This window comes from Dreissena polymorpha, chromosome 1 (assembly GCF_020536995.1).
Source record: "Dreissena polymorpha isolate Duluth1 chromosome 1, UMN_Dpol_1.0, whole genome shotgun sequence".
Lineage (NCBI taxonomy): Eukaryota > Metazoa > Mollusca > Bivalvia > Myida > Dreissenidae > Dreissena > Dreissena polymorpha.
In genome coordinates, this window is record NC_068355.1 from 209,174,127 (window position 1) to 209,194,595 (window position 20,469).

A 20,469-nucleotide genomic window follows, 5' to 3' on the forward strand; every position below is an offset into this window, starting at 1 on the left:
AGAGTAAAGGGAGATGCTTATCAAAGTTTAGCTCCATTGTTCAAAGGTCAAGATCACAGCTTCTTGTAGGATGGAATCAATTTTCTTTAAAGACCATTTTATTTAATAGGATCATGAAATGCTTTGTGGTAAGATTATCCAAAATGTATATGTTGTTTATTGACTAGAACTGTAAGTAGATTATTGTTTAAGATCAACCAGTTACAAAGCTATGAGGTAAAAGGTCAAGGTAATTGTGATATTCAAATTTTAAACATATTTAATCAATACAAATTTCAATGTGACATGTTACAATGCACATACGGAGGCATACACATTTTACAAACATCTTTTCTTTTGCCTGTGTTATGAATACCTAGATTTAGATGTTTATTTTATTGCCATAGTTACGATCACATCTTCTATTTTAGCGCCACATTCATGGTGGGACACATCTACTATGTTAACGCCACATTCATGGTGGGACACATCTATTATGTTAACGCCACATTCATGGTGGGGCACATTAACCACCACGCCAATTTTCTTGTCCAGTCAATAACTATGCAACAGAAACAGCAGGTGTGTATGCTTTATTGTCTTGATTCAAATGATTACGATTTCATTTCAACTTAAAGTGATTACATAACAATGTCGGATGAGTGCTGTGATTTCAATGAACTGATCCGTATATGTATATATATACAGCACCATGTAGTTATTGTTCAGATATACTTTTTTGTGAAGTTTTCAATATATATATTAAAGCCTGGTAATAAACGATAGTTGTTTAATATATACCAAACTATATGCAATTTACAATTTTACAAGTGCACATTTGCCGAATAAAGTATTTGAAGTGGTATGGCCAAATAAATTGGTAACAATAACACTAATAATAACATGTATACGTATATAATATTATTTACAAATTTACGATAATGGTAAGAGTTATATATGAAATGTCGTAGATAGTATTCCCAAACTGAACTAAGGATATTGACTGAAAAATAAAAGGTGCAACATCATCCAGAGATAACATATATGTGATGTAATCATGCACTTAACCCACTTGTTCACCGTTATTCAAACACACATGGTTATACTTTGAGCAGGTGCATTATTTATGAAGTTGCAGTTTACAAATTCTCAATTTAACCAAGACTAACGACCAAATAGCATAAACCTAAATAGTCCCTTTCAACAAACATACAAGTAAATAGTACATGTGCAGTCTTTTAAATACGATAAATTGCTATCGGAAGTTATCATATTTATGATAAGTTGTAAATTCTCAATTTTCTTATTCCAATGGCACTACCCGCCGATACTGCCAATCTGTTCCCATCTTTATTCATACACAATGCATACGGCCATTCCATGTCCAATGAGTATGTATCGAGTATTTCACCTTCAACTGTTAGGCGTACGATGGAGTTCTTAGCCCCACTGCACACTAGCACTGTGTCATCGGGCCCGATGCAGGGACGAATTGGTTGCTTTATGTTATCATGTGTGATTGCTCTAGACGTGCCTTTCACTGTGTCGTACATGTACACTGTATGTGCGAACCTGTCAGTCAGCACCAACGTGTTCTTTGATGGAACATAAGTGCACTTGCTCTCTTCATGTTTGTACTCTTTCTTAGGAAACGGCACGTGATCAAAGTCCGATTCCTTACCGGCCTGCGTTATTATTCTCACTGGACGTAAATCATCGTATGTACTAACGACCATGTTTGTCGGGTTCATGCAGCATATGGAGAAGACACGGGTGGATGTATAAATCTTCCTGATCAGACATATGGCATTGTCAGGAGTCAATGTCAAAAGACAAACTGTCTTATCACTCATCGTTACCGCAAGTTCACCCTGAGACAAACATACAACGTCAAATGGGACTGTGTTAAACTTGTACGGCGTTCCTTTTCTTTGCAGTTGGTCATTCATTAAGATACATTTTCCATTCATGTTATCTACGACTACCAGTCTCCCGTCCGGTAGGAAGTCGAGCCCAGTGATACGAGGTCGCTTCCCATCATCACCAGTCTGTTTGATATCCACGGACACAAGCAGCTCCATGAGGACTGGTTTAATCGGGGCTAACTGAGCTGTCGCTTGAACAACCGGAATGAAACATTCCTGATTAACAGTATAACTAATCGATAATAAAATTTAATTAAGTATATTAAATTTAGCCTCACTGTATTGCTCTATGAACAATAAAATAGTTAAGGACCAATCAATGTCTAAGACGTGTATATAATATTTCGTATTTTTTTTTTTTATAAATAATATATTCCCGTGTGTAAAATATTGTATTTCCTGAAAGTAACATATGTGACCGGATTTTTCCAACGTCTATATTCGAAAGAAATAGGAATGGTCAAAGATGATAACCTGCAAACGTATTAATGATCAGTTTACTTTTGCTGAATAGTAAGGGGATGAGATGTGAATGCGTTTCAGTGTTTGATAAGAATTGTAAGGTATGATTTTCATTGTAGTTATTACTTTCATTGCTAAATACTTATCTTACTCAACAATAATACTAATGTGACCTCTTTCACTTTATAATAGTAGTGTTAAAAGTTGTACACTTTAAACATACATCCCTATATTCTAATACAAACTATCCAATCATAAACTTTCTCAATATTACACAACATATTCAAATGTATATATGCTTAATTTTATAGTAGAACTTCAATTTATGTGATAGTCCAGGCAAAGTTGTCTTCTTAGGCATTACTCCCGCCATATATTACAAAAGACACGTCTGCTTCCAAACTTATCCCCACTTTCATGCGTGATTACTTGCTTAAAATTTATTACGATATATCATTTATGAAATGTCATTAAAGTTGGAAACGATAACTATATATACACACAGTTTTGGTATGTTACCTGCGTTTCAGATTTCGGCTTATTGAAACACATTTGAACTATTGTTTAAGTTTTGCAGGTCAAAATTAAGGTACGTAATGACTTATATTCTTGTATGATTTCTATATGAAAAGTATTCACGAATTTAGAGTAAATTACTTGTTACAATTGTAGGGGACTAGTGTGAAGATATAATTTAAGTAACACAACTAAGTATATTCAACCCAATTAAAGGTCATTCATATACTAACAAGGAAATAATAATAAAAAATATATTATCCAGGCGGCCAAAGTGAGAGACACATGTAAGGTACAATTCACACACATTTTGACGATAACAACAAAAACAAGAATTCTAATATTTTTGTGTTTGTGACGCTATATACTTGTATATTCATACACAAACTCGAATTTTCGGTGTATGTATGTCTATGTATGTAATGTAATAATGCCCGATTGTGTTAAGTTAACTCTTAAATGTGTGATACAAATTAAACTAATGTAAAATTGGTAGTCTGGTAATCTGTCGTAGAGTCACTGATTTGCTCAATATGAATTATGTGACTTTATTTATATTCGTAAAGAGCCACGAACTTATTATATACTTTACCTTTATTTAATTCAGTGGTTCCTTGTTTAATTTGAGACGTTTCTTGCGTTTTCTTAGGATGTGGTTGCACAACATCTGAAAGAACAAATTATTCTTTAGTGCATGTACATCACACAAGGTCCAGGATAACGTGCTTTTGTAGTGCTATTGCCACTAAATAGAAATATGAATTGGATGTGTGTATTCAATATAGTCTCGATGTGCTTTGTGACTTGCACATCACGATGAAAAATTATATTACACTACACATGCGTTCTTATTTAATATCTGAAAGCCGTTCTAAAGAATAGTTATTAAAATTGTATACAAAATATTTTATCACAGAAAAACAAACCTTTATGCGTAAACTGTCGCTCTACTTTAAGTGTTGCAATGTCTTCCTCCTCTCTTAGAAGGGATACTAATTGTTTTGAAAACTCTAAGGAAACATTTGAAGTGATATACTTATTTCGCTGCTCAGTAATATCGATTTCTATATCTTGTATTTTCTCCTTGATTCTGATGGTGATGATATACTTTTGTTGAGGTGTTCCATGTTCGACAAGAACAGAACTAACCTGAAGCAAGTGATTTATGTCTTCGTTAACTTTCGAAGAAGCCTTATTCCATTCGCCTAATAGCTTCACCTCTTCGGACTCGAAGTTATCTACCTCATCACTAATATTTTTCTTAGCTTTATCAAATATCTCGATAAAACGTTCTTTAAGTTCATCAAACTGTTTTGGAAAATGTGCATTGGTCTCACTTAATGCATCTTCTGATAGCTTACAGCCTTCCATGATGGAGGATATCTCGGTCTTCAGTTTAAGAAGCATATTTTTCAATTCTTGCAGCTCTAATTCTTCTTGGCTTGATAGACTGGCCAGTTCATTGACATTGTCGCACTTCCTGTGTATGAACGCACATGTACTGCAACAGAGCTTGGAGTGGTCTTCACAGAAAAACTTGATATTTTTATCATGGTCACGACATATGTCCATACCTTTCATCATAAGAACAACTGGTGCTGAATTCGGATTACCAATAACAGCCGTGTCGTGTTTTCCCCGGTTATAAATTATATGAATATTTCTGCAAGGTTCGCAAAGATATTCCTTACAGGTTATGCAAACAATCGTTGCTTTGCTGGGCGTGTTCTTTCTTGTACATGGTTCGCAGGACTTGATTACAATGAAGTCCCCTATCATGTCACTTGAAACTTCCATATCAGTTTCTTGTCTGCCGGTTTCCATTTTAAAGCCGGGCGGTCGTTGCTACAAAATGAAACCGAACGTGCCGAATGTAAGATAATATGTTTATTTTGATTAATGCAATATATTTTAATAAAATAACAATTCAAATCCAATTCATATGCATCGTATTACATTACAAAATACAATATTTAAAAGGTTCATCTTGTGAGGTGTTACAATCTCATTTATGCTTTTGTTAAAAACTAGCAATGACCACAACTACTCGTTGCATTTGAAATGATCCCGTTTACTTCAATGAAATGCACTTATAAGGAAAAATATACAACTCTACTTTTTGCTTTACCTTCTAAATTAGAATGTATCCGTTCTTTTGCCGAATGCAGCCATGAAAATTCCAAGCACATTCAATATAAAACATTTTGTAAAAACGCCCTCTTCTAACGATTGGACTATCAGCAGTTCGCTGTTTAAAGTTCAAGGCGACTTCGTTATCAATTTTGGTTGCGATGAACTAGATGATTACGACGATATATGTATGACTTAAGTGAATTTATCACAAAAGTATTCAATGTGGCTAATGGCTACAATTACTTGAAGGTTTCATAAAGGTGTACGCATTCACTAAATACAACCAGAATATAGCTTATTAACAAATAATACGTGACAGTATTTTCATTTCTGTTTTGATCAAATTAAGGTAGCGCACCCGTAATGGACACCTATCCAAATATAATCTAATGTATTATTTTCTTAATCAGCATCATTTCACTGAACTACATGCAAATGTGTAGGTAGGCTGCCCATGCTTAAAAAAAAAAATATCGATTTTTTCAAAACCACCCCCACACTCGGTTTAGTTTATGTGCACCCCTGGGGTATATGAAAGTTCCATATTTCATTCAGATTTCCAAATATGAGCATGTATTTGGTGTGTACAGATGCAATAAAGGTGTTTAACGTTTAAACAAGATGAACAAAGTTTTCTTTTACAGACAGTTTTTATAACTTGTTATTTATGGAAGAGCGCCATGAAATGTACGTGGTTTCAGCCAAGTAGAAAGTGGGTAGGTTAAAAACAAAGTGTCATAAAATTCAAAATTAGTATCATTTAAGTAATATTTTGAGCTTAGTTTTTATAGATACACTATATAAAGCAAAAATACCAAGAAATAGACAGATTTACCGTTTATTTTTTGAACTAAAAATAAAAATGCAACATTTATGATTCGTATTTTCAGCAGTAAATCACCCAATTTAGCCATAACATTGTTCCAATTTTCAAAATTGAATAATGTGCATCAACATTGCAACATATTTTAAAACAAATATAGCTTATATGATATATTAAATCAAATATGTTAGAAAAGAAATAAAACGCGACGCAAAAAGTATGCGATGTCGGCAGGATTCGAACCTGCACGGGAAGATCCCAAAAGATTTCTAATCTATCGCCTTAACCATTCGGCCAAGACAACTTCACATTAGTAAAAGCTTAAATTAGATATCAATAAGTAAACAGTTAAAAAGGCTCCGCGATCTTTAAAGGAATCGCGAAATCGTACTTTCCAGATGATATTTGGATCAAAGTCAATATTTATTGTGACAATACTGTATTATAAAGGAATGACGTAAACATATATCAAAATTCGAAGTTTGAAAAAAATATATAATTCATCTCTCGGAAATAACGGATCATAGAAGATCGGTAATGATCGTAAAATGAATTGCGGGAAATCAATACGGGTGCGCTACCTTAAATAACAGTTGGTTGAAGTAAATATATTTATAGATTTGTGATTTCGATTCCGGATCGAAAAATGTTTTTATAGATTTTTTGTTGGTCACGAACGCTCATAAACGTGGGCATTGTTTTTTCGCAAGGGCTGTTTTACATCATTATATGCGTTTTTGATTATTATTTAGTACCTGCATAATGTGGATGGGTTGACAATTGGTACGACAAAACCGTACGAACAGAAAATGCTGTTAAAATTACGTTTATTGGTACGAATATAGTAATTGTAGTACGTTTGCTGACCATTCATTGTGATACTAGTGTGTATCCTGCAACGATGACTATAGATAGGAAGTTTGTCGTTAGCAATTTTACTTTTATTGGCGGTACAAGAAGGACAACATTGCTAAAGATAGTGAGAAATTCTGCTGACATATTCGTCACTGTCTTTTAAATGATCAGAATCTCCACGAAAAACATACCAAGTCTCAACATACTTGACTATTTGTAGTATTTGACGTTCAGTATTTTCATGATGTCAAACAAAATGCAATCAAATTTCATAAATGTGAAGCAGTACACAACTTATAATAATTGGAAAAGAAATAAAACTAAGGAATAATAAGTAATATCCGTCGCCAGCAATGATAAAGCTCTCACAGCTTGATTGGCATTAAGTGACTAATCAGAGTATAGATTCACGCGTATGTGTGTTCAATATGATGGTATGGACTTAAGGAATACATGTATATTACATAACGAATTCCCTTTAAAAAATGTTTCTGACAAAAAATGTTCCGGCGAAAACGAGATCTATATCACGTGACATCAAACGAACAGTCGCTGAAATCACGCTGTTATCTGGCGTTTTCATGCGCTACTGCAGCAAGTCCGCCCGCTTGATTCCAATAAACAACATTTCATGACTTCGCACAATAGAACTAAACATGTTAAACATGAAAAAAGTTTCAGTATGTATAGTAGCGTTGATGAATTAAGCACAATATAAAAATTAAAAAAAAAAACAGATTTGAAAAAATATGTGTCTCTGAACCAATATTTAGCTCCAATACGTAAAAAAGTATTACAGACCGAGCTAGCTTTTTTAAACGTACACCTTTCAACTGCCTAAAACGTAATTAAATATTTCTGAAAATAATCAATTAAGTAGAAGTATATAAGTGATATCACATCTATAGTCTACTACTTTATGCTTTTAACTTTAATATTTTCGCGGGAGTTAAAAAACAATACAATAGATTTCAGGCCGAGTTAGACTATGTACAAGTATATATCCTTTATGTCTAAAACATTATTGGTACTTTATAAATATTTCAGATGTACCTATCATTTTAACGGTAATATAAAAATGAACACGACTTAGAAAAATTCGGATTTTAATATTTTAACAGTCTCTGAGATATTCATTAGCGAATCATTGTAACATATCAGGACGATGCAGATTGTCTAACTGAAAAAGTGCACATCCGCCTTTGCCCTAAAATATTTATAAATATGTCTGATGTACGTATCGTTTTTAAAGTTAATATAAAAATGTACACGACTAAGAAAACATTTTGATTTCTACGTGAACAGTCTCGGTGATATTCATTAGCGAATCTTTGTAACATTTCAGACCAAAGCAGATTTCGCATTGCACGGTACATATACGCATTTGCCATCAACTTTACTATATCTAAATTAACATTTCATGTTTGAATATCAATTTAGATGTTAGTAAATATAAATATGCGCGGCTGGTTCATCTCGATTTTTAACCACGAATATGGTTGAATTTTATTTTAACCACGAATATGTTTGAATTTTATTTTAACCACGAATATAGTTGGCTTTTATTTTAACCACGAATATCGTTGAAATTTATTTTAACCACGAATATGGTTGAATTTTATTTTAACCACGAATATGGTTGAATTTTATTTTTACCACGAATATGGTTGAATGTTACTTTAACCACGAATATTGTTGAATTTTATTTTAACCACGAATATGGTTGAATTTTATTTTAAATACGAATATGGTTGAATTTTATTTTAACCACGAATATGGTTAAATGTTATTTTAACCACGATATGGTTGAAATTTATTTTAACCATGAATATGGTTGAATTTTATTTTAACCACGAATATGGTTGAATTTTATTTTAATCGCGAATATGGTTGAATTTTATTTGAACCACGAATATGGTTGAATGTTATTTTAACCACGAATATGGATACATTTTATTTGAACCACGAATATGGTTGCATTATTTTAGATATATTGCTGGTATGGTTTAACCACATTTATTGTAATTATGTTTATGGTTATCTATAACCACGTTTATATATTTATGTTTGTGATTGTTCTTTATTCACGTTTATGAAAGTATTATTTTAAACACGTTGATGGATGAATTATTTAAGCTATATTGCTGGTATGGTTTAAGCACGTTTATGATATAATTATTTTAACCACGTTAATGTTATTATGTTCATTTATGATAGCTTAAACAACGTTATGCTTGAATTTTAATCCAAAAATCAACCAAATTAAAGCCACACCTTAACCATATTTCGCGAAAGACATAAAAATTCAATTTTTTCAACATCATCAGAACTGTCGTGACCGGCGGCTGGCACAAAACAGGTTGATGGAGGACTTTTGAACACTACCATTATTCTTGAATTTTACACACACAAACTGAAAATGACTTAAGTATTTTTTTACTATATAAAATGGATAACAAAACGGTACAAGAGTTGATTCAGCGGAGTATTCAGCAAATTGAAAACCCACCACCACCAAATGAGCATCTAAATAAAGTTTAATTAAACTTTTAACATGATCAAAAACGAATGAATACTCGAAATGCTATACGTTTAAAACCTAAGAAAAACAGGTGACATCTTCTTTGTACTGGATCATCATTTAATTGATTTTAAAAAGGATGAAGGTTCATTTCCAAACCCAAACTTGGGTATGAAAATGACTATTACAAGTATATAAGGCTTTTATTGCCAACCCATGAATTAAACGATTCGGGATATCCAAGACTTGTCCCGCGTTTTCGAATAACTTTTTCAATGCTATATACTTCTTGACTTGTATTTTGTAGTTCCTTTTCATAAAACGTACCCTGTATTTCCTCGCCATGAATGAAGATCTTTGATCTTATACGTCGGTGGACTGTATATTGAACTTGTGACACTGAAAAAACCTCCTAAATCCATCTAGGCGTATATCCTTTTTCAAATATTTCCTTTTTCTTAGTGATTCTCACCTTATCACCGACTTAAAATAGTGGCGTGCCGTACTTTTGAGGGTGTTTGGAGTACAAATTGAACAAAACACTGCTTTCGTTCTTTTTATCACTAGCATCAACGGGTGGCATTTTAATGGATGAATGCTTTGTGATGTTATAAGCATTGACCATTTCATTTAAGACATCGACATATTTTCTGGTAGAGTTGGTTGAAAAGTATTTGAACATTTTTTCCTTCATTATTCTGTTCCACCGCTCTACCACGGAACTTTTCTCTTCGTGTTCTGAGGAATACAACTCAACCCCCAATGCCATTACATTTTTATTGTAGAACTCTTTTCCTTTATCGACCCACAACTTTTGGGGTTGCCTCTCCTTAAATATTTTGTGAAATGCTTCTGCAACCGCAACTACGGTTTTACTCTTAAATGGAACAACCCAACCATATTTTGAAAATGCATCAATAATTGTTAGCAAGTATTTTACACTACCATTACACTTAGCAAAAGCTTGCATGTCTACTAAATCAGCAGCCCATATTTTATCAATGCCATGGGCAACGACTATTCTTTTAAACGTTTTACAACGGGTCTATGCAGTTCGTCTGCGAGTTGATCAGTCCATTTTAGTTCTTTAGCCACGACTTTTTTCCCCTTATAACCTAACCCAAACTTTGCCTTGGTAGATATTATCGGCTTTATTATACTACGCTCAATTCTTTCACGGATCGTTGGGTCTTTAAAAGCATCCATTTGTTCAAGCATAATTTTATCAGCTGCGTTTCTACTTGCTGTATATGGAAAGTGTTTGTAAGCTAAATCATGATGGTAGGCAGCATTATCAACTCGATCAACTGGTTTACTCCAGTCTTTATAAGAATCAGTTGAAGTTAATCGCTCGTTTAAATTAGTTCCAGGTCCCGCAAGGTTCATTCCTGTAATATGCATTTCACCGGAAAATTTAGCCCAAGGAAGCTTTACTTTACTAGTTACCGAATTCAACGACGAAACCAAGTCTCCTCAGTTTTAGTATGCATTTTTACAAAATGTGTTTTAACACAACCGCAAACGGCGCACTTTCCGCGAAGCATTGGATTATTGTTTTTACTGACAACATTTTGCACATCAATTGTTTCAGTTTTGCTTTTGCACTTTACGCAATATATATAAAAATTTATATTTAACATATAAGTTAAAGATCTTTCATGGAATGATGTTATTTCAAAAAGATGCAATGGTAGACTTTTACCGAGATCAATACGAGGTCTTATTATTGGTAAAAGCGGATGTGGAAAAACTATACTATTGTTAAACCTTTTACTACGACCAGGATGGTTAGACTACAACAACTTGCAAGGTTTTTGCAAGTCGCTATTTCAGCCGGAGTACATAATTATTAAGAAAGCGTTTAAAGAAAAGCTACCTAAAGAAGAGATTCTAAAATTGTTTGCCAAACAAGACTATATAATAGAGAATGACGTTCCACCAGCTCTTTTAGTTGAATTAATTGCTAAAAATTTAGATAAGCCAGCTGATATTGAATGTAATTTTGTTGATACGTCTGATGATGTACCTGATCCTAGAGACTTGAGTAAAAAAAAGTTAATGATTTTTGACGACCTTCAGTTGGAAAAACAAAACAAATGTGAAACTTATTACATAAGAGGATGTCACAGCAATGTAGAATGATTTCATCTTGCACAAAACTACTTCAAACTTCCAAGACAAACTATACGTGGAAATGCATACCTTATTTGTTTGTTCGCCCAGGACATGAAAAATATTAATCACATCTACAACGATCACGTTTCAACTGATATGTCAAAAGAAGAATTTAGAAGTTTTTGTTAAGTAGCCTGGGACTGTCCTCATGGATTTGCTGTTTTAGATCTTACTAGTACAAAAACTAATGGTAAGTATAGATCAGGATTTGACTACTTTAACATACCTCACTATTAAAAAAAATTTCTTAATACAAATGGACATAAAACTATTAGAACGCATAGTAACAGTATTAGAACAAATTAGGATTAATACAGGTCCGAAAAATTCCTTTCACATTATATTGAAAGGTAATAGCTCTCGAATTTGTACTTCTTTATGTCCAACAATTTCACTAGATGTAGACAAAAAATACGTGAATTGGATACCTACTATTCATGTCCGAATATAGACTCTTTAAAAAATAATTTTCGCTATAGTCCTGACAACGGAGTAGCTTGGGTTAATATAAATATTAACGATTACGTACAACGAATAATGAGGGAAAATGGGCATTACAGCTATGTCTTGGACGAGAACGCTATAACGCTAGAGCCGAACGACAGCATACTTAAAACAGTACTAAAAATAGCACCAAATTATAAAATAGACCTTACACCTGCAAACTCTATCAGTACGGTATTGGGGTTTAATGCAGAAGTATACGCATCGGGATATAACGAGTCAGAAAATATTGTAAATATATTAAGTATTAGTAGCTTGAGAGTAACTAGTGATATAGTTAACTAATCATATGTTAACAATTCGACTGACAACGTTGTATATAGTTTTTTCCCATCAGTCGGACCCAGGTTTAACATTATGGAAACACCAGTTAATTTGGTTTATTTACCTGTTAATTTATCGACAATTTCGTCAATTGAGACATAACTTACTGATGAAAACGGAAAACTTGTAAATTTGCGTGGTGGAGATCTTTCGATAAGATTTCATATAAGAGAAAAGTAAAAATAAATTAAATCATATGAGCCCGTTTTTTTCCGTCCAGCACTTTTTAGTTACATCCCAAAAATCCCAAAAAACATGTAAAATATATATTTCATGAATGTTTTTGTAAATGTTGTGGGCATATTTGATACGATTAACATACATCTTGTTGATAAATATCACAAAACTACCAAGTACTACCCTGTTAGTACAAAAATTTGTAACAAATACATGCGGATTCTGGACAAAAAACGTATACCTTTTATAGTGCCCCTGCGATGCTGTTTCCATCACTCTACCAAAAATTATTGGGCTACTTTAATTCAATATTATCAATAAAGGTTATTTCTTGGATAAAAAAAACTTAAAAAAGGCACAAACCTATGCAATTTTCAGTCAGACAATCATTATCTTTTATGAATGGTGATGTAACAGTTTGTGTCCAATATGTTACATCTTGAAGTCAGATCTCAAACTGTTTTTACATAACTTGTGTAGCGTCTACAACTGTTTTAATAGGAACAAGGATGAGGTCGAAACGCCGTGATGATGAATCAATGCCGTTTATTTCAACGAGAATATTTTAAGATTTTGTATACAAATCATGTTTGCTAAGTGGTATCCAATCTGTTACATCATTGACTTTAAACCAATATAAATTGTCTGTTTTTGCAAAATGCCTTAACATTTTTTTTTTCAATTTATTAAATCGTAGGACTTTCCACAAACTCAGCACTGAAATACAATTTTGTGGTTAACACACCAGCTTAAAATTCACAAAATGTTGGACATCAAGCTATTTATGATGTAACCAAAAAGTGCTGGACGGAAAAACCGGGTTCATAAATAAAATGAGTCGTTACATTAATTTAAAGTAAATATTAGTGAAGGTCAGAGTGAAAATATTAAAAAAGCTATTCAAGCAGGAGAGGCAGCGTCTATCCTTTTATCACATTTATCTGGAGAAGATGTGTTAGCCCTCACTCAAGCACAGATCAACAAAATAACAAAAGCGCATCAAACTGGAAAAGGAGTGACGCTTAAAATGTCAAAAACACAAATAGAACACAACGCAAAAGTTGAAGGGGGATTTATTGGAGCTATTTTGCCGGCGTTGGCAACCGCGGGTAAGTTTCTTATGTCAAGCGTTTTATCAGGACTTGCAACCGGCTTGAGAACCGGTGTAGGAGCCGCAGCCGGTAGTAAAGTTGTTAACAAAATTAGTGGATCAGGTGTTACGTATTAAAAGAAAATCGGAGGAGGTTGTAAAGTAGCACAATTAGGTAAAGGATTGTATTTAGCTCCGTGGAAGAAAGGTAGTTCGTTAGGAGAGGGGCTGTATCTTAAATCTGGAAAATGAAATGTACATGAGCACAGGATCAGGATTGCTACTAAGACCGAATTCACCATTTAGCAGTATACCCATATTAGGGATGCTTCTAAAAAAATATTTACATACATAAAAATGCAAAGATACAGTATGCCAATTCACAAGTTTATCCACCAGTCTAAACGACCACCACCAGCGTCAGTTAAATGGTTGTCACACGAGAATCTTGCACATCCTGAAGAGCCACTGTATGGTTAATGGAGTATTTCGACGTAGCAATCGCTAACTATTCAACCGAAAGCAGCACTTACTATTTCATTAAAAATAGGTTTACGGCTATTTCAAGGTGTTTGTTCGGTATCGCTCCGACAAAGTTTAAAGGTAAAGAGATGTAGTTTACAAGAAGAGACTATTGCTGAATCTGTTGACGACATAATTGTTACAATTCAAAACAACTCAGACGTTACAGTATATATTGTTGAAGGTGAATCTTTATGTTTTGTTACACATCAGTCGTTTTAAAAAAAATTTTTTTTAAATATAAAAATGGAGTACAAAGATTCTTAATGTAACTAGTTGTAGCAGGAGTAGACAACGCTCTTGTTGTTTATTCAATGGTGTTAGGTGCTACGGGGATAGGAGTATTAAGTACAATCATTGCAACGCCAGTTTCAATAGCAATGGAAGCTGCTGCCTTAGGTTTAGGACTATTGTCTATCGTTGGAAGTCAAACCAATAAAAAGCTATCAATGAAAGCTTAAAAGCATGACAAAAATCAAAACACTTGCAGATGCAAAGTTGAATACAATAAGTGATCTTATATCAAAGGCATTAGCAACGATCAAATTTCTGATGAAGAATACTCACTGATTCTAAGTGAACTAGATAAATGCAATCAAATGAAAGAAGAAATAAGATCTTAAGTACGAGTAGGTATAGACGAAAAAACAAAACAGTCTCTTATTTCAAAAAACGCGAAGATGCAATTTTAACGCTTTAAAGCATGTTTAGTAAATCGAGAGAAAAACAGATGAACACGTTGGAAATAAACGTACGACATTAAAAATCACGTATAAAATCGCGTCTCAAATCACGTCTAAAATCACGTTTTACGTCTAAAACACGTCTAAAATCACGTCTAAAATCGCGTCTCAAATCACGTCTAAAATAACGTTTTACGCCTAAAACCACGTCTAAAATCACGTTTTACGTCATAAATCACGTCTAAAATCACGTCTAAAATCGCGTCTAAAATAACGTTTTGCGTCTAAAATCACGTTTTACGTCATAAACAGAGTAAATAATGACGGTCTTTTAAAAGACGTAAAAAAGACGTCGTTATAACGTAACTCTGTAAAGACGTCTTTTTAAAGACGTCGACAAGACGTCTTTTTGGCGAGATAGTAATGACGTCTTTTAAAATACGTCGAACAGACGTCTTTTTACCGAGATAATAACGACGTCTTTTAAAAGACATAAAAAAGGCGTCTTTTCAACGTCGTCTCTTTAGCGATATGATAATAACGTCTTTTTAAAGACGTCGAAAAGACGTGTTTTTAGCGATATATTAATGACGTCTTTTAAAAGACGTCGAAAAGACCCATTCAACATTACTGTATACAGTCGTCTGAAAAAGTCAATTGCTTATTTATATTTTTAGCTTTGATAACGTTTTTTTCTGTGTTGTGCTGTTTTATAAAGTATTGTTCTATACTAGGCAATTGGTCATTTTCCTTAAATTCCCATATGACTTGCGCTTGATAACAATGGTTTCCTTTTTTGTAATGTCTCTGCAGGAGTTTCATATACTTTTAGATGATATATTATGTATTGATTAAAACGAAACATTATTAATGTATTAATGTGTGGATTTTTGTCATAGGAATTAATTTTAAGAAACGCAAATTAATGTACGATCGACTTTATCTTCATGCAGCATGATTTGTTTCCCCTGAAATAAATAATGCCGTGACGTCACCATCGAACGCGGAAAGTATAGAGTGCGCTGTTTTTCGTTTGCGTCGTCTCGTGGTGTTTAACTTTTAAATTATCACAGTCACTACTTTATTATAGAGTTTTAAGACACAATAACGATGAACAAATAACAACCAGGTAAGCATTTTCAAATACTAACGTGAAGTACGGGATGATCTAGATTCCGTTGTGTATTGAATATTCTATTCCAATGATTTGTCATATGTTTTCGTGTCAAAGCTTTATAGCTTGTAATTCACGTTGTTGTTTGTCCTAGTAACAGTTTGAACTCCGATAAAAAGTAAATGAAAATAAGTTCTAGCTGGTTTTCAAGTTTGTGCGGATTTAAAATGTACATGTAATGTCAGAGGTGTCTTCACCATTTAGTTAATTGTGATGATTGGCTGAGGCAAATTCGTACCACGGAGACGTTATACCAATTTATGCTTATACTCATTTATTGGACGTTGGGGAGCTGGAAAACACGCTCCAATCTGTTGAAAAGCGACAGCAACTAGTAAATACGTAAATTGAATTTGTTTAATGTGCAATTTTATACTTATAAATGGTACATCAGTCATCGAAATAAGCATTTTCAATTTACCAGCCCGAAAATTGGTACATTCATGTATATAAATATAATTTATATGAATAAAGAAGGAAAAGTCACTCGCCCGACACACTTTTTACTTGTCCGACTCAAAATTTACCAGCCATGGTGAGTAAAAACAGCCGAATTTCAATGACTTACTATGTAAAGCTTATGCATTTACCGGTATCTGTGGATTTAGGCTTTCCTACGCCCTTAATTGCCAATAAGGCCCCTTAAATGAATACAGTGACAAATAGTTGACCATTATATAGTATGATTATGATAGTAGACAATTTTTGGCCAAAGAAAATGATAAGTTCGTAAACAATAACCTGTTCACAACCCAAATGTTCATGTGTATGGTTACTGTCGGAGTTCTTTCTCAAAACTAATTCTAGCAATCATTTTAGATCCGCCTATTGTCGACTGTTGGGGGAAAAACTATTCGAGAAAATGTTAAAAGAATGATGCAGAAGTAAGTATACGTTTTGCAATAAAGTTTATTTATTGAAATACTTATGCTCTTTTATTAGTCTATTTAACAAAAGCAAAATGCACATCCCAAGTAATAAAATGATCAATTCAAACTGTGATTGTTGCTATTTATGTATAAACAAGTCCATATATTAAAACCTCATTCACTTAAGTAAGTTTATATTTATCTATGCTAATATCTGTTAATATCTATCAAATAAAAAATTCTTAAACAGATCTGTTGAGAGATAAAGGGTTAAACAATTTTAAAATGTTATTTATTAGAATAAAAAATGAATGTGTGTGTATATAATTGTGTATATAATTGTGTTTCTTTGTTTAAATAATTTTCTTTTACATTGTTGTTCATATTACTGGTTCTGTAATAAGAAAACTTTGTATGACATTCATCAAAAAGGCCCGATTCTATGAACTTGTTTCTTTAAGTTACTATTTAAACTTGAACTCTTACTTTTGGACTTCTGATTTCAGGGTGATGAATGTCTCCCTCACGGCGAAGTTCAACTTAAGCGGACAGTCAAGGCCTAATGTTGAACCAAAAATTGGAATAAAGCAGACAACAGTGTATTCTGTCTTTAAAGGTATTGTGCTTGTTCTGTACACAAATATGGTTTAGCTCCACTTTTCGGGAAAAAGTGGAGCTATTGTCATGACTCTCTCGTTGGCATCGGCGTTGGTTAAAGCCGGCCGAGTTGATATTTCTCAAAACAATTTGGTTTTCTCAACTGACCAGAATTTATCAGTATTCATCAGATACATTCTAAACTCTTCCATACTGATTTTCGCAAATATTGTTCCACAAAATGCCAAAAGCATCATTAATACGAAACCTTATCATGTACAAAATGACCTGTGCACATGCACACTTTGGGTCACGTGAGCGCCAATTTCACATGATTTCCATTGTGTACACACCGGTCTGACTGACGATAACGTAGTGACGTCACCATCTATGTATAAAATGCGTAATTTCTACTTCTGCGCTTTTCAAAACAAAGAAGAACTACTAAATAATACAGTTTCTCCATGGCAAATGACGTTGTAAACAATGATGCAATGATCATGTGGTTTTACATGTGACCCGCGCTTGTTTAAATTTAGATCATTTCTGTCCATGACAGAAATTGAAAAGCCCTATCATTGTTTTGAATATGGGCATTTCCTGACCGATTTTGACCAAATTTTTTGCACATCTGACATTAATTCCATCACATTTTGACTCATTATCACTTTTTTGCGACACATAACATAAATGGGAAAATATACCAATATCAACTTGGCCGGCTTTAACCTTTTTGTCCAGATAATACTAATTTTAAGTTTGTCATAGTAATTACCCTTTTTTGATTAATATGTATTATTCTTTTTGATCATGTCCATTTTAGATGGGCAGGTTTCTTAAATAATAGTTGATTCCACTACACAAATAACAAGGGCAGATAACTCTAAATTTAATTTTATGAGAGTTGTCATTTTTGGACTTAAACTTTTCATTGTTGGTTAACCTTTTTCTATTACTCAGAAACTCTCAAAGGTATTTTGTTTAAATTGAGTATGCATGTAAACAACCCAAAATGAACCCTGTCCCATTTCTTAAGGGCAGATAACGCTAAATTTAATATTTGTCAAATGTATGTCACAGAGGACTCATTTTAGATGAGCAGGTAACCCAAATACACATGTACTAATAAATTCCACTACATAATTAAAAACTGATAAAAGTGGAGCATTCTGTCAGCAGACAGTTTTTGTTATATATCACTGTATACTTGTTATATATCACATATGGAAAAGTATGTTTTGGGGACAAATGGTTATTAGAAAAGTAGAAGTAATCTAACCATACCGTATTCGTCCCATGTAGCGCTAATAAAATTCTGAAAAAAATGGGGGGGGGGGGGCTTAAAAGGGTACTAAATTGAAGCATAAGACTAGTAAAACAATTCATCCGTAGCGTAAACAATTCATCCGTAGCGTCTACCTCCAACTCTAATGATCATGGCGTTTATCATCAAGTTCATGACGTTATCAACAGTGCGCGTGAGTTAGGAATGTAAACAGTTCAGCAAGGTCAACACTAAAAATGTCATCATTTGAATATATGTCTGCTATTTGAGGATATCACGTGTATAGACATATCTAGACTCCTAATTGCGGAGAGGAATTACAAACAAAGCGTGAAATAGATAATCCGTGTGACAAATACCCGATTTCTGTATTAAAAGAAGGATACATTGTGGGACATGTTCCAAAAGAAATTAGCAAAATTGTCGCATTTTTTTAAGCACATAGGTATTCTTAAGTGTAGTGTGACAAATAAATATAGGCACTGTGACAAAGCAGGTGGATTAGAGATTCTGTGTAAAATGATATTTTCCAGCCCAACTGACCTCATAGATAGATTGAAAACATTGGTATAACTGCGAAGAAATGTTGTATGATTGCTTTTTAGAAAGGGCGCTTATTCATTTGCATTCTGAAAACATGTAGGGCGGTTATATAGGAGCATGGGTGTTAGATGGGACGAATATGGTATTTGGTTTACTACAGGCAATTATCCAACAGAACAGTATCTGACCATGCAGGGCTTATGTAGCCTATATCAGATTTTATATGCACTACAACAGTTGTGTGTCAAAGTGCTGTTGTCTCGATGTACAATGAAGCACTTGCATTACAATGTATAAAAATTGCAGCCAAAATTGTTCTATATGATAGTCCTTTTTGTGACTGTTATTTTTTTATATTCTGCACAGCTAGTGTAAGCCAAAGTATAAGCCATACAGAAAAAGACCTGGAGGAGGCCCTTGCAAAGATTTTAAAGTAGGCGCCTGACAGAAAAGGCGGAGTGGGCCGATGGCTCGAAAAACCCTTATCTTAATGTGTTAATATCATTTCATTCCATATTGGGACTGCTCAATAGCTGGTCAAGGACCACCAATCCTGCCATAGTGATTTGTCATTGCCCTTTTGTGTTTTACACTTGACCAGTATGTATAGTTAAAGGGACTGTAAACCTCTAATGATGAAAAAAGAAAAGTTCTAAAATAATGTATTTTTGTTTACAATTATTAGTTTATATTGATTAAAATATCACCACTGGTATATAACCTTACTTGAATTTTTTTTTTTTTTTTACTTTATTTTTGTATTTATTTATTTTTACTGGGTATGTATACCAGGTAATTACCAGTTAACGCAAGTCGATTAATCATCATCGTCACGTGGTAAACCCAGAAATGCAAATTGTGCATGCGTAGTGAATTTGATATATTTTATATATACATAATCACTCTACTTGCGTTATTTATAGTGTGTATATCGTTATGTTACCTATTTTCGCGATGTACTTTTGATTTCACATCGCAAAATTTTATTACCGAATATACTGCAAATATGAACTTTTTTCAAGTAATGTAATATACCAGTCGTGATATTTTAATCAACATAAACTAATAATTGTAAAAAAATACGGTAGATCTATTTTAGAACTTTTATTTTTTCGAAATTCCTGGTTTACAGTCCCTTTAATGTATGTACAATATAAATACTTAGTTTTAAATAAAAACTCTTGACATTTCATTTGTAATTCTATTCGGATATCCCATTGCCCCATGACATATCTCAGATTCTCCTTTAGAGCACTCTTTTAAACATTTACAATTAACGTTGCCTCTTGGTAATTGTACCTGTTTATATTTT

The 20,469-nt window shown here is 33.3% G+C and overlaps 1 protein-coding gene and 1 long non-coding RNA gene across 2 annotated transcripts; one reads left to right on the forward strand and one right to left on the reverse strand.

The window, feature by feature from the left end:
- Positions 1-557: 557 nt before the first annotated feature.
- LOC127864816 (uncharacterized) lies at positions 558-5,151 on the reverse strand. Its single transcript, XM_052404706.1, has 4 exons — positions 5,011-5,151; positions 3,809-4,727; positions 3,475-3,549; positions 558-2,095 (listed from the first exon to the last, which is right to left on the reverse strand). The coding sequence occupies exons 2-4, from the start codon at positions 4,704-4,706 to the stop codon at positions 1,254-1,256; spliced, it is 1,815 nt and encodes a 604-aa protein (XP_052260666.1). The 5' UTR covers positions 4,707-4,727; positions 5,011-5,151; the 3' UTR covers positions 558-1,253.
- Positions 5,152-15,407: 10,256 nt separating this feature from the next.
- Positions 15,408-19,779, forward strand: LOC127864826 (uncharacterized). Its single transcript, XR_008042305.1, has 4 exons — positions 15,408-15,818; positions 16,683-16,747; positions 17,239-17,348; positions 19,524-19,779. It is a non-coding gene; the product is annotated as an uncharacterized LOC127864826 (long non-coding RNA).
- Positions 19,780-20,469: the final 690 nt, after the last annotated feature.